Consider the following 14,196-nt stretch of genomic DNA (forward strand, 5'->3'; position numbering starts at 1 on the left):
CATCAAAATGCTATGCAAGAACATCGTGTCTCAGGACAGCTGCCAACAGGAAGGATCTTTAAAAAAAAAAAAGGAGGGGTGGGGGTGGGTGAGGGGGGGTGAGACTACAATGCTTAGAGAAGGCTAGAGATGTTGAGCTGTAGCAAAGCACTAAGTGAAGGGAGCACAGTACAAGACCTAGTGAGCTTTTTCTGCCTAATTTTAAACCTCCCTATAGACCTAGTTATTTTATACATATGTCAAACAAAGGGAGAAATGTGTTCAAGATTTTATTTTTTTTTTCACCACTGTACAATGCCAAATTAAAGGAGAGGCAAGTCAAGCTGAATTATTCTAGCTAAATTAAAAACATGCATTGCCATCACACACTGAATGTGAGGCCTTGGGACAGCAGACAGCTGGAATTAAGCAGCCTTTTCCTGCAAAAAGTTAAATGAAGAGTGTGAGGCATTAACATCTGCAGTACTGGATACCTGAGACTGGTTTCATTCGCTGTTGTACCTCTATATCCAAATGCCAAGTAAATATGAAGCATCCAATTTAACTAGCCTGACAAATGCTGAGGGACTCCACATTCCCACATGCACGAGACACTAGAACAGCAGCAATTCACACCACAGTTCTACAACCTCATCAGAATTAATGCAACTGTATCTCCAGTTCAGCGCTTCAACAATCACTTTCATATTCTCAGAAGTAGGAAGTTTTAAGCTCTGACTGGGAAATTAAGTATCGGAAGGGGCTGTTCAGTGCTATGTCTTACTTGCAGTTTTGCTTTTGCTAGTACTTCCTCAGCACCTGTACCTACCAAGCTTCGTGGCCATCTTAAGAGGGAGTAGCTAATGGTGGCAGCTTGAGCAAGCACAAAGTTAAGTTAATTGGCTTTTTAGGGGAAGGAGGTGGTGGGTGTTACTGTCTTTTACCACTGTAGATACTTGAGATGTCCTCCAATGACACAGCTGGGGGGTCCTGGGACAACAGCAGTGCCAGTTCCAGCCAACCAAAGGCTGGTTCAGATCCCAAGTGGAACACCAAAGGGAAAGAATAAAAGAAATCACCCTGAAGTAATTAAGGATACACATCCCCAAATGCCTTGCTGTACGTCTCCAACTCCATCACTGAAACCTTGTAATTAGAGGTGGATATAAAAGACAGGATGAGGTGTATATATAAACAAGTTCAGGGGAAGGATTAAATGCACTGACTGTAATTAAAGATGGTCTTTTCCAAGGCTATAATGGGTACTCTTACTTTCATATGAATTAAAAGCTGAACAGCACTTACGTAATATTTCCCCCTCAAACAGTGACAAAATTTGGCATCACGGGACCATGGAGAGTTGCAGCTGTCTGACAGTCCTGCCTCAAAGTTTAGATTTAGCTTGCCACAGCACAGATAGTGCCTTGTTTATAATTTAATTTCCGTCCTATTTCCCTTTCCATTGAAGAGTACAAAGCTGGTTGTCTCTGCGCCAGACAGGGTGCAGTCGAGCAGAACCTGAAAATGATCCATTTTGGGAGGGTAGAGGTATGGAACAGCTTTTCAAAATTCTCCCCTCTTTCCTCCTTCTTTCTTCCCACAAAACTCAGCCCAGATTTCTTAAGTGTAGCATCCTGAGGTTATGTGGCAATAGAAGGAAGAGCCACAAGCTTGGGCCCACTTGCTCTGTGAGTATGTAAAGCCAGGCAGTGGGAACCAAGACACCTGACAGTCTATTTCAAATACCTGTTAGACCCAGTAACTGCTTCTAGCCAAACACACACAACAAGCTCCCAAATTTCCCTAGCAGAAATTATTTGCTCCACCCATGCTGTTCATTTCAGCAGTCAACGTAACAGTGCTTACCAACTGGGATTAAGTCAGCTTTCTTGGGGGAATTACAGGGTTTGCTACCTTTATGTTTTGTAAATACCAGCTAATGTGGTAAGACACATGAATGTCTGTGCAGCCGGTATTTGCGAACACTGATGTTAGTCCTAACTTCAACAGGAGCTGCTGAGTTCTGGCAGCGATTACATGCCAGGCAGGCCACTTACTTAGCACCTTGTACCTTCACTTAGTTACCTGAATTAAAATTTCAATGAAAGAAAAGCAGATCAATTTGTTAGGCATTAATCCCAAGGTGGCAGTTAGGAGAAGATGACTTGCAAGTAGCTCTCCAACCTTTTAGAGATGCTTTACCACGTTCAGATGTAGTCTTTGTTCCTCAAATCTTCTCCTCCTTGCTATAAGGTAGAATCCAACATAGACTTTCTTAATGTAGGGCATGTAGTTATTAGTTTTCAAGTTAGGAGCACTGCAACAGATGACCTCATATACATACATTCAAGCCCACACCTCTTTTGTGTTGGCTATGCCAACCTCCACATACTACACAATTAGTTACGCTAATTTGTATTTTTAAAAAAATTGCGTAACATAAACTAGAATTAAAAATACTAGCCACTTGGTGTCCTCTGACAAGTCCTGTCACTCTGCTCTGTTCTAGCAGGATGGTACATAATGCAGTATACACGTTTCAGTATCCATTCCAAAACACAGCACCCTATGGAAGTCCCAAGTCAACCCTCTCCTTCCAAATATCAGGGCGGTGGGCAGCGGCTATCTTAGCCATTCTTGTGAATTGCACAGTTCTTTAGGACAAGAAAAGTCAGTTTTAACTGGATCACATGCATGGAGTTTTCATTTGCAGTTTATTTATTTGGGGTTTTTTTGTGTTGTTTTTTTTTTTCTTCTCAAAAAAGGCCCAAATTAAACTGCTGTGAAGGAACAGCATTATGGTTTTTCACATTTATGATCCACTAGCTAAAAAAGTTCATGCTCAGTACAGTTTCTGGAACCTTAACTGCATCCTCTGTAGCTGTCCGGATGGGGTGTGGGGTTCAGCTTGCAAGCAGGCATGTGGAACTTGTACTGAAACCCCCTGAGCGGGATGCAGAATTGTGCCCACAGCCTGCCACATGCTAAACCACCATGGGTACCGAGGGGAAAAAACAGATTAAACATTACTTGACCTGCAGAGGAATTCTGTGTAGTAAATCTAAGCACAAGTGTCCGTTGACAGAGACCACGAGGGGAAAGCAGCATGAGCTGTAACAGGAAAGTACACATTGTTCCATCCAGAAAGAGACCTTTTGAATTTGGGATCAGGCCACGGTATATCCAATACTCAAATGGGGTTAGCAGCCCACAGAAAGCAGCGCTGAAAATAGAACTAGAGATGCCAATACAGCATGAAGGCAGGGAGAGGAGGAAGACAGAAAAAGCCATCTCCTCCAGCCTAAGTTGATCCCTTAGTGTCTACTCCAACCAGGGACACTGGGTCATTTTGTGGTCATGACACACGTGGGAGAAAATAATCCTGCCTCCTGCAGATGGTTCTATGATTTGTGGGAATCCTGAGTGCAGAGCCAACCTTGCCTTGAACAGCTGGAGCTGCATTGCTGGCTTTCAGGTGCATTTGCCACCTCTTCAAACCATGGCAGGTACCACTTCTGTATACCCAGTTTCCGTCTGTGGGCTTCCACAGGCTTGACTGGTTGGGATTCAGCCAAGGATTCCCCTTGTGTTACATAAAACTCATTGCATAGGCCAACTTCTTAAAAGCCCATTAGCTGCCTAAATACCTTTAAAAAACCAAAAAAATCAAGTTCCAGCTCACTTGCCTAAATGTAGCTAAGCAAGCTTAAAAGGAAAACATCATTTTTTTTCAATACCTAATTCAACAAATCTTTTCCTCCTCTGATCAAGACAGCTGTCACCATCAGGCATCCCTTCCACTATTTGCAGCAAATTAGCCTCTAGCTGTTGTCTATACAGTCTGAAAATACCTGGAAGCCCATCTATCTGCATTTTGTATAAGACCAGCCCACTCTACCACAGCAGGTAAGAACTGGCCAGGTCAATTAGCAGATGCTGAGAACATAAACCACCTTTCACATAGTCCATTAGAGGCCGACACACAATGAACTTTTGTTTGGAGAGAGGGATGAACAAATTCAAGTGGAAAAAACGCATGCGCTTGGTTTCTCACCCATCTGCTTTCTGCTGCCTGTTTGGCTGGCCAGGAAGCACACGGCTTTCTGGAGCCCAGACCCAGGACTGCACTTAAGACTCCACAGTTCAAAGCCGACTTCAGCAGGAAAAAGGACATTAAAATCTAGTTGAAGACTGTATTTCAGTCCATTTTTCATTGCCAAATAAAAGCTTTGTCCTAAGCACAAGGATGTGTACATCTCTGACACCGGGAAAATAACTTCCCCAGCAGATTAACTTCCAAGCTTCGTCTGCTTAATCTATCCCTCCTTTCCGAACCAGCAGTCTAGGTGGGAAGACACTTCTGTTGGGAGTGCATCGTAAGGTGAGCTGCTGTGTGCACTGCAAAGACAGCAGTTCAGTGCATGGGCATTTATAGCAGCTATTGCAGCATGTAATACAGGACAAGCCACAGGTCTGGTCACTTGCTGACTGCCTAGAGGTGGGGAAAAGGTGAGGAAAGAATAGCATTTCAGCACAAATTTTTAAACCTAATTACTTTAATTCCACGGGTTCATTAGACTCAGAAACATAGGACATATCAACAAAAGCACAGGACTAAATTTTCAGTTCTATGGGTCCAGTTCTTTACAGACTTTGCTAAAGAAGCTCCACAAAAAAACCCAACCTTACTACACCAATTTAAGAAACAAATGCCACCATATACTTTGCTTCTTTGTCAGAAACCTGAGGTTAAATTTCAGGCAAAAGGGGGTTTGTCTTGAGACTCAGCCTTGCACTGGCCAAGGCAACACCGTTTGCCTGACCACTACAGGTGGCACCCTCAAAGAGGCAGTCATAGCTAGCGGGGCGGAGCAGACGCCTAAACCACGGTGCCTGTCGGTTCATAAATGGCAAGTCAGACTCTTAAAGACATCACCTTGCTTAAGCAGTGCAAAGGTGTGTTTATTGCAATTCACTGGAATTGCAATAAACCACATCAATCAGATGGTATAAAAAGTTCCTTACTTGACGGGAAAACCAGAAGAAACAGACATAATATGGCAGTTAAATTCCGCTAGTAAGACGAGGTGGTTCCCATCACTAATGCAGGAGTCACTTTATGTGGACGGTTGATGTATAATCTGGACAAGTCCTGGAAATGACAGCAGTTTTTATAGACCCATTATAACAAGGAGATCTGTACCAAGTCAGTAAGACCCATCCAGCGCAGCACTCTCCAGACAACAGCAGCCAAAACTGGATGCTTAGGAGAAACATTAAACTGCCCAAGAAGTGAACTGTACTGCTCTGTACTGTAAATTAATACCATCACTCAAAGAAGCAATCCCACCCTCTCCCTGTGCTGGCATTAGGGTATGCCTGTGACAGTGAGCTGGGTCAGGAAAATGAACTGGCTGCAGAAGCAAGCCTCTCCCTCCCCGCCCTCCTGCACCTGCAGGAAGCAGGACCCGGCGGCAGCGGCGTGCAACCAGGCTGGGTTAGACTTGTGATGGAAGCGCAGCAGCGAGACACATACTGGGTGATCCTTCCCTGGAAGTCTATTACCTCCAGCACCAGTTGGTGTTTCCTCGGCTACAGGCAGCACCGTAGCCATTTAACGTGATGGATCAATGCAGTGTATCTTTATGCTGCATAGCAGTACTAACCACAATGGTAATTTGCGATTTTGAAAAGGCAGCCCATAATAAAAATAAACATTAAGCATTGTTTTGGTATGCTGTTATTTCAATGACCTTTCAGTTCTGTTTCAAAACTTCCAAGTTTATCAGCAACTGGCAATTACATGCTTTTCATTAACCCTGCAATTTGCTAACATGAAGAGCCACAGAGAGAATTTCAAGACATCCATCTATGCAGTCTCTCACAGCTTATATAAACTTTAAACTGCAAGTAACTCTGGTGGGTGAAATTGATGTACCACTGAATGTAACTGTGCTCCTGGCATCTGCACCGCCTTCATGAGAAAACTTGACTATTAGAACTTCACTTCAGAGGCACCTACTCTACTTACCAGCTAATGTTGTAAGTCATAATACTCCCATCAAAACATACCTTTTTTCTCATCAAATCCTACATTTATGTACAGATATCTACTTTATACACATGATGATGTAATGTAGCAATCTTCTTCTGGCAAGATTTTAGGTTTAAGGAGGACTACACAAAGCACTACCCAAACCTCAGGACAGCATTACTTTCTGCATGCACAGCAACACTTTCAGTCCCTCCCTGATCAGTGCTCTAAACAATGCATATGTTAGGCTCATTTGGGAAGAAGGAAAGGTTTGGGTTTTTTCTAAAAGGTTTTGCAAGTCACGGTGTCATGTATTCCCCATCGTGGTCTTGCACTGAAAATTCAGGGCTGTCCCACTCAACTGATCCAGGCCATCCCCACAGCAGTCGGCTTGCTGCAATACCAACTGGTGAGCCCTGAGTAAGCCGCAACTGCTCCCTGTCCCACCCAATACCCAGTGACTGAGCTAAACACTTGGGCACTGCTTCTTGGAGCAACTTCCATAGGAAAGCAGGGAAATGCCCCTAGAGCACACCTCTCCCAACAGCAACACCTGGCTTTTACCTCCACCTGGCTCAGCTCGCCAACTTTTGTCAAACCTACGACTGGGGACTTTGGATGAGATCTGTCAATTCCCCCAAGCAGGAGAACACCTGCAAGTCAGATGCTGCAGTGCTGAGCACTACCATGCTCCATATCACCAGCCCATCCTGCCTGAAGACATTCAAGAGCTTCCTCATTCTAATTATACTCCCACTGCTTGCCAGGAGTTTACTATTCTGTGGAATGCAGGCAGGAGAACTTTTACCACTGCTGATCTGCCCCTTCCCCCCTCTTGATGAAAAAAAACCAGGAAAGCCCCACAAAGAATAATACAAATGGTTTGACAGAGGCAGAAGATAACTGTCCATCTAGATCAAGCTGTAACATGGTCACCCAGCCAAGGCAGCTGGTTCAGCTCACGTGGTGCCAGTTCAGGGACAGCAGCACGTGGCTTGCCGATTTGGAGGGATGCTTTTATTAATTTCCTCGCTAATTCTTAAAAGCTATTCTTTAAATTCAGTAAGTTTCACAAGCTATTTTCAAAGGCTTTGCCACAGAAAGGACAAGATCTTGAACTCCTCCTGCAGCAGAGCTCCACACGACCAGGCAGGAGCGAAATGACTTTGCTACCGAAGGAGCCCTGACAGGTCGGTGCCAGCATCCCTCGTCAAGGCTCCATCTGCTTCCGACAAGGAAGGATGGACCAAGGCAGGGAGGTGCCACTTCCTCCCACAGTCCTGTGCATGCTGGGGGGACAAGTCCACACATGAATAGCAGAGGGCAGATAACTCACTGCCTTCACAGAGTAGTATGAAGATCTCAGTACAATCTTCATGGGGTATATACCTTGTTTTTTACATTGTAATGCAGAACTAGTATAAATTGATGCAAATAAATTAGATTATGCTTTTTAAGAAGCTTGAGTGTCCTTTTAAGAAGCTGGAGTGTCTCATGGATTCTTGGGGTTCTTTACACTATGGAAGTTGAATTCCTCTGTACAGCTGTCAGGTTAGGTTGATTTAAAAAATGCCTTGCAAAAAGTCATGACTACCAATGTACTCGCTATTTACATTGCTCTCTGAAAGCCTACTGATGTTAACGGTCTGGCTGGATATAATAACAAAAAAATATATACGTGAATATGCATGTATATATTTGCCATTATAAACTACTTACATCCGAGCGCCATTCTGACTGACCTGTCTGCAATTAAAATACCTTCTAAAACCTTATCAGCCCTTAGGATAGATTTCCTGCCTTCCTACTTTTTATTTAGGTGGTTTCTTGTTTCATGGTTCTGATATGCAAAGCTTAATTACACAGGACCAAAACAGGACTGCTTGTTAGAGGGATGAGTCCTTACAGAGTTTCACTACAATGAACACACATTGAAGTTCTGAGCAGGGTATTTTAGGGAGACTTAAAGCAAAGGAAAAGGAATTTTATGTCTGAATTGCTGACAAACATTTTACCATAATTGTAGTCTGAATTCTATCATGTAACGAGAGTTTTTGTTGGAATTATGTCTCTGCTTCCATTTGTCCTCCTCTGAGCATCCTCTCAAGAGCATACAGAAAAGAGACCCAGCAGTAGAAAATGCAAATTGAAGTAGTGGTGCCAAACGGCCAAGTCTGCACACACAGTGAGATCAGCCACTGCCATTCTCACTGACGTCAGAACCAGAGATAAAACCTCTTTACGTGCAACACCAATGCAGAACCTGAAAAGCACTGTGTACCAGCACACAGCTACCGTGGCTTTCTGGTTAGTGGCAGCTCTGGCCACTCTCACCCAGCACACAAAGGCCCTGTAAATGAGGAAGCCATTTCCCTGCCCTTCAGCGCTCAGTCCAGCCCACAGACACCACGTGAGGGACCGGGCAAGAAGAACGATATGAGCAGCCATCTCCTCTCTTCCTCCTCGACAGGCTCCTGTGAGATAACCAAGTTGTGTCTCAGCCAGAAGCATCATGGCAGTGGTGAGTCAAAGGCGTGGTCCTGGAAAGGATACACCTCCAAAATCAACATCCAGTGCTTCACAGCCGGCAGGGCAGGCCTTCGCCAGGGTAAGAGGACAGGCTCTGCTGCAAGTACCAGATGCTACAGAGACACACTACGGCTGTGAATCTTCCATTAAACTCTGCAAGAGGCTCGATGGGATTTTAATGCAATCTTAGGAAAACAGAGTGAAACAGTATGATTGGTATTATCAGCTCATACACCCACAAAGCTGGAGGAGGAGGCTGTTAAAAAAAATTACAATTACAAAAGTCCTTTGCACCAATACATTAGGTAGCTAGAATTGTACACACCTCATCAGCTTTTGTGAACACCCATTTGCACATACAAGGATCTTGCACTAATTCACAGGTTCCCACCAGGAATAACAGAAATGTGGCTTCAAGTATAGTCTAAGTGTAGGAGGTACAACAAGCAGCAGCAGTTAGAAATATTAGCTGTATAATCACAAGACATACCTTGCAGTTCACCTATTTTGACTTTGAGATGGCAGAGAAAGAAAAAGTAGCAAGGCAAATGCTATATGGTCCAGCTACTACAAAGATACAACACAGAACTGAAAGAACAGACTGAACAACTAATAGATCCTTCTTCTGCCCCTGCATCTGCTGTGAATGCTGCTGTACCTCATTTACTGTGGTGCTTGAACCTTTTAAGGCAGAGCAGAGGGAAGAAGAGGCAACTCCATGCTCATGTTACAAAAACAACTGGAAGAAAAAAAAATGGGGAATATGCAGTTTGGATGACAAGTCAGTAATGATGGAGCAATGGAACAGAGTATCTAGAAAGAGGATGGAAAAAAATGAGAGTGAGAAAGAACACAGTTGGGGCTAAAGACGTTTTTTTTTTTACTTTTAAAGAAGTGTGACCAAAGGACAGAATTTTGCATGAAGTTATTTTCCTGAAGACTCTGTCAGCAGAACTTCTGCCAGCTGATTTCAGTGCCTTAGCCAACGTACTGCATTCTGCAGGCCAGGCCTGTGTTTGTGAGCTTGAGCCTTCCCCAGTTCCTCTCATCTCTAGGATGACCACGTGGCTATTAGGCAGAGCAATAGTTTACTCATATTACAATTAAACTACAGGAAAGCATGTAGGCATGCAAGGGAAGTGATGGTCTAGCTGCTACGTAACTGTGGCCACAGAACAACACAGAACCCCCACCCCCACCCCACCCCACCGTTAGTCCAATCTTGTTGTGCCATCAGTCACGTTTCATGTATTTAGAAGCATGCAAATAGGTTTAGGTTATATTCACACATACACCCCTTGCTTTCTCTAGATGCATGAAACCCAAAAGACCACAAGCTACATGAAAAAGAACAAAAAACTACCCGAAAGAGTTTATCCTGCTGCCTGAACGATAAATGAAAGGCAGCCCTCCCGCAGTGAGGGTGCCACAGCGCTGCTCAGCTGGGGAACCAACAGTCAGTGTGAAGACGGGCACCTTTCGCACTCAGCGGCTCTCTCTGTGCACCTTCAGAGCCATGTGCCCCAGGAGACTTCCTACAGCTAAAAAGCCCACCTGCAAACAAACTCTGAGAAGATACAATAGCTAGTAAACACTGCCTCCAAAACTGTGCAAACATGAGTTCTTTAAAAATCAGATCTTCAGGGTCTAATGAATGTCCTTGGTTACTTTTCACAGCACTGGATACACAGAACCAGAGCTGCAGCTCAGGAGCTGGTCGTTTCTAGCTCACACACAGCTCTCCGGACACGTACCAGCAAGATGCAGACGGAGGGGAAAAAGGTATCTATAGGTACTTAAATGCATGATGACAATGAACTGCACTTTAGGCATGCTTAAAAAATCCCATAGAATAACCCTGTGTGACATATAGCTCCCCAAAATCATCCACCTTAATCACAAAATACTTTAACTGTACTTACAGCATTTAACACGTCTAGCAAACAGTTGCTGCAATCAGATTCTTTATTAGTAACAGTATGGTTAACCAGTTACAGCATTAATGAGTCCAAAGCTAATTATCAGAGGTGTTTCAAAAACAGCATACCAAACAATAGAAAACAAGTCAAATAATATTATACATATTAGAGTTGATAAACGCCCCCACTTAATAAACTATTCAGTGCAGAATCAAAACAATTTCAACAAAATATTCTTCAATAAGCACTATAATTCTGTCAGCCATACATCTTTTGATTTGCTTTTTTCTGAAGACTTACCTATGTTTTTCTAGTTCGTTGTGTGATGACCTATTAAAAAGAGAAAAGAAATATTAGAGAAAAGCATAAATAAACCAACATTTAGAATATTTTAAACCCAACACCTGCATAAGTTGCAAAAGAGCTCTCTGAATCATGTATTTATAAGGATTATAAAACAGCTTTACTGTTGAATTGGTTCACTTCTACATCCCTTAGTTACTTCAAGGTATCAACTTAATTTCCATGAGTAAACCATGAGTTTGGGGGGTGTAATTATAATAAATTTGCATTTATTAGCGTTCAGTAGATTCAGAGACAGAATTGGACATAAAAACTGAGCAGGTTAGTAATAAAAACAGCCCACAAGATTTTTATCTGTGAAGAAAAATTATGAGGGGGCAGAAAGTGTTAGAAGATCTAAAAAGAAGTCTAAAGGTAAGAATAAAAAGCACCCAAAAAGCCAGCTTTCAAGCCCACGAAGAAGCAGAAAGAAAAATCAGCAGCTAACCACTGCGGCTGCTGTTGCATCTTAATGGCAAAAAAGAGGAATCCCCCTAATTCTTCTGAGTCTAAAAACAGAAAAAATAAATATTAAAAAAAAAAAATCACAGTCCCTGAACTGACCACATCAGTATGCTATTCTCTCCAGTCTACTAGGATTCGAGGTATTTTTCTTCCCCTCAACTGATGCCTCAGGCTTTTTGCCATTAGAAGGCAGCCCTAACTTCTCGGAGGATTATTTTTTTTAATTGATTCAGCTGGAAATATTGATTTTATTTATTTATACAGCTCAGATAAAAAACATTCCTAAAATGAAGTTATTGCTGCCATTTCAAAACCAGCAACTTCCTGGACTTTCAGTTTTGTCCCACTGAAAACACGTCCAGCCCGTAAGGATCAAAAGATACAAAGGCAGTGGCAGGTTTTACGGCTGGCAGATTATGTCAAAGCAGTTCTACAACATGCTGCAACCCCTGCTCACATCCGGGCACGATGTGCTGACCAGGACAGCTTTGTGGAGGTACAGGTGCAGAGTCTGTTGAGTGAGCAGACATCACACGGTGAGAAAGGCTTCCACAAATGCACAACCTGCCTGGTGGCAAGCTGCTCTGCCTCTGCCACACATGCGCATGCAGCTGCACGCTGCTGCAGCATACCTAGGTGTTGATGATGAAAGCATCTCTCCAGCCATAGAGAGGGCAAAAAGAAAGCAAAGCGCCATGCAAAGAAATATCCAATGAACAAACCCGCAAGCAATTTATTACAGGACAATGCAGCTCCAGATCCCACAAGGAATTAAGCAAACTGCCCCTCTGTAGGTAGAGGAAAACTCAGATGCTTACAAGGTTCAGCACTGATGCTAATCCACTTTCACTGGAAAGCATCCCAGCATTGTTACCTAGACATCAACTATGTCAAGCATTACCTGGTATCTTTTTCTGAAGAGCCTATGAATTCTTTATTTTTTTTAAAAAATGTTAAATCTAAGTAAGCCACAATCAGGTAAGGTATGTATTCCTACAGTGCCATGTAAGTGCTCCTGACCAATGCAGCAACACTGGAAGTGTTTTACACATATTCTGTGCTACATGGATAGGTCAGGGTGGGCTGGGTTTGCTGTGATTTACTGCCTTTGCCATTTGACCATAATTAGGAGATACTGTTTTTATTTTCTACTCCTACACACACAGAAAGAGATCAAACTTCTTCTCCATGAACATTTATCCACACCGACGTTCATAAAAAGGGACAAACACTATGCCAAATTCGCCAACATTTACAAAAACACACACAAAAAGTAAGTTCAGGAGGGAAAGATTCTCCGTAAACACGCCCAACAGGCCTGTCAAAGGCACAAAGACACTGTTTGCAGGGCACTCCAGAAGAGAAACACAGGCTGGTCTAGATTCATCCCTACGGCATGGCCTCCCTGATGTTTTTAGCAAGTATACCCAAAGATGAACATGATCGCTGCAACTGGCCGGTTCCGAGCTGCCTGCTGCAGCGGAGCTCATGCGTGGTGACCACTGCACCAGCAGAAGTACTGGTCAAGAAATTCAGCCTGCACAGAGTATTTTGCTGGGTTAAGAGAGGATGCAGTGTGTAGAAGGACATCCTTCTGCATGCAGCACACCTAGGAGGCACCTCTGGTTCATGAAGGGTGACCCTGGTGTTGGCCTGGGATATGTCCTGCCAGACCAGCTCTGGAGGGGCACAGATGCCTGCCCCGGTTATGCCAGCTACCAAATGCAGCAGGGGTAAACGTGTGCCTCTTTGCAGAGCTCTTAGGGACACAAAAGCCTCATCGACACCTGCAGTATGCAAACACTGGCACCCGCCACACATTTCAGGAGATGCGGGGACACTGACTAACGTCTCAACTATCAAGCCCTATCCAGGAACCAAAACCGAGAATTTTGACATTTACCTGACAGTTGCTCCATCTACAAAGCAAGTTAAATACCCCACTACAAGCATGATGCTAGGTTAGGTTTTTTGCTGGGTTTGTTTTCAGAAGAGATTAACCTCTCTCCATTGTTTATTCTTTCCTTCACTGTCTACAGCACAGTATATTGCAAGAATATCCATCCCCTTCTGCTCTTCATGCAATCTAAAGTGAGGAAAAAACCCTGTAAGAACTGGCCTACACACAAACCAGTATCCCAAGCACTACTTCTGTTTCAAAATGGACTCTTTTATTACTTCAGTAAGAGAGAAGATGTAGGCCAAGACTAAGAAGATATATGGATGTATATATTTATATAAAAAAGATGTACAACAGTTGTTTTCAGACAAATAGTCTGTGGAGCCCTTCAAAAGCTGCAAGAGAAGGAAGACTTCTGGTGTTTAGCTTAAGTTCACTATATTGGGTTCTGTATCAAGCAAAATGTGGGGGGTTTGGGGGTAGCAGTGATGAAGGAAAGGTGTCAATAAAAAGGTTCAGATAAAAATAAAGGTAAAAAAGGCAACAACAAAAAACCATGAGCAAAATCATAGATTCAGGAAGAGATCAGGAACGCTGCTGCTTAGACCACATTGTTGACCTGAGACAGCCCTAATACCCATTTAGCAAAGGCTGAGAAGTTCACCGGCTATGAAGTAGCAGTTAAATTTTCCTTGTGAATACATTGTCAAAAGAACATTTGAAAGAAGGGGGAGGAGCCAAGCAAATGCAGACGTTGGCTTGCAAACTGTGGCACTTCCAACAGCATATCCCCAGAGCTGTACCGGTCCACCACCCTCACTCCCCTAAACAAGAATTCTAGCTATTGGATTTGAGCATTTGGTTGATGCAACATTCAGCAGACACACCTAAGCAATTAGGACAGGTGCTAATTGAGATAATAAGACTAACACAGAAAAGACAAGCCCCTCAAAGTCCACTTTCTACCAGTTAATGGGTGAGCCAGCAGGAACTGCGCACAGGTGTACGGGGTTGAGATTTCACTGTAT

General features: G+C 43.4%; 1 protein-coding gene across 3 annotated transcripts in view; it reads right to left on the minus strand.

The window, feature by feature from the left end:
- The window catches only part of MXD4 (MAX dimerization protein 4), a 39,781-nt gene that overhangs the window by 18,570 nt on the left and 7,015 nt on the right, over positions 1 to 14,196 (minus strand). For all 3 annotated transcript variants that reach the window (XM_055726706.1, XM_055726836.1, XM_055726772.1), the window contains exon 3: positions 10,762 to 10,791. In XM_055726706.1, coding sequence (XP_055582681.1) covers positions 10,762 to 10,791 — 30 coding nt within the window. The remainder of the gene's footprint in view (positions 1 to 10,761; positions 10,792 to 14,196) is intronic.

Source organism: Falco cherrug, chromosome 1, assembly GCF_023634085.1.
Source record: "Falco cherrug isolate bFalChe1 chromosome 1, bFalChe1.pri, whole genome shotgun sequence".
Taxonomy (NCBI): domain Eukaryota; kingdom Metazoa; phylum Chordata; class Aves; order Falconiformes; family Falconidae; genus Falco; species Falco cherrug.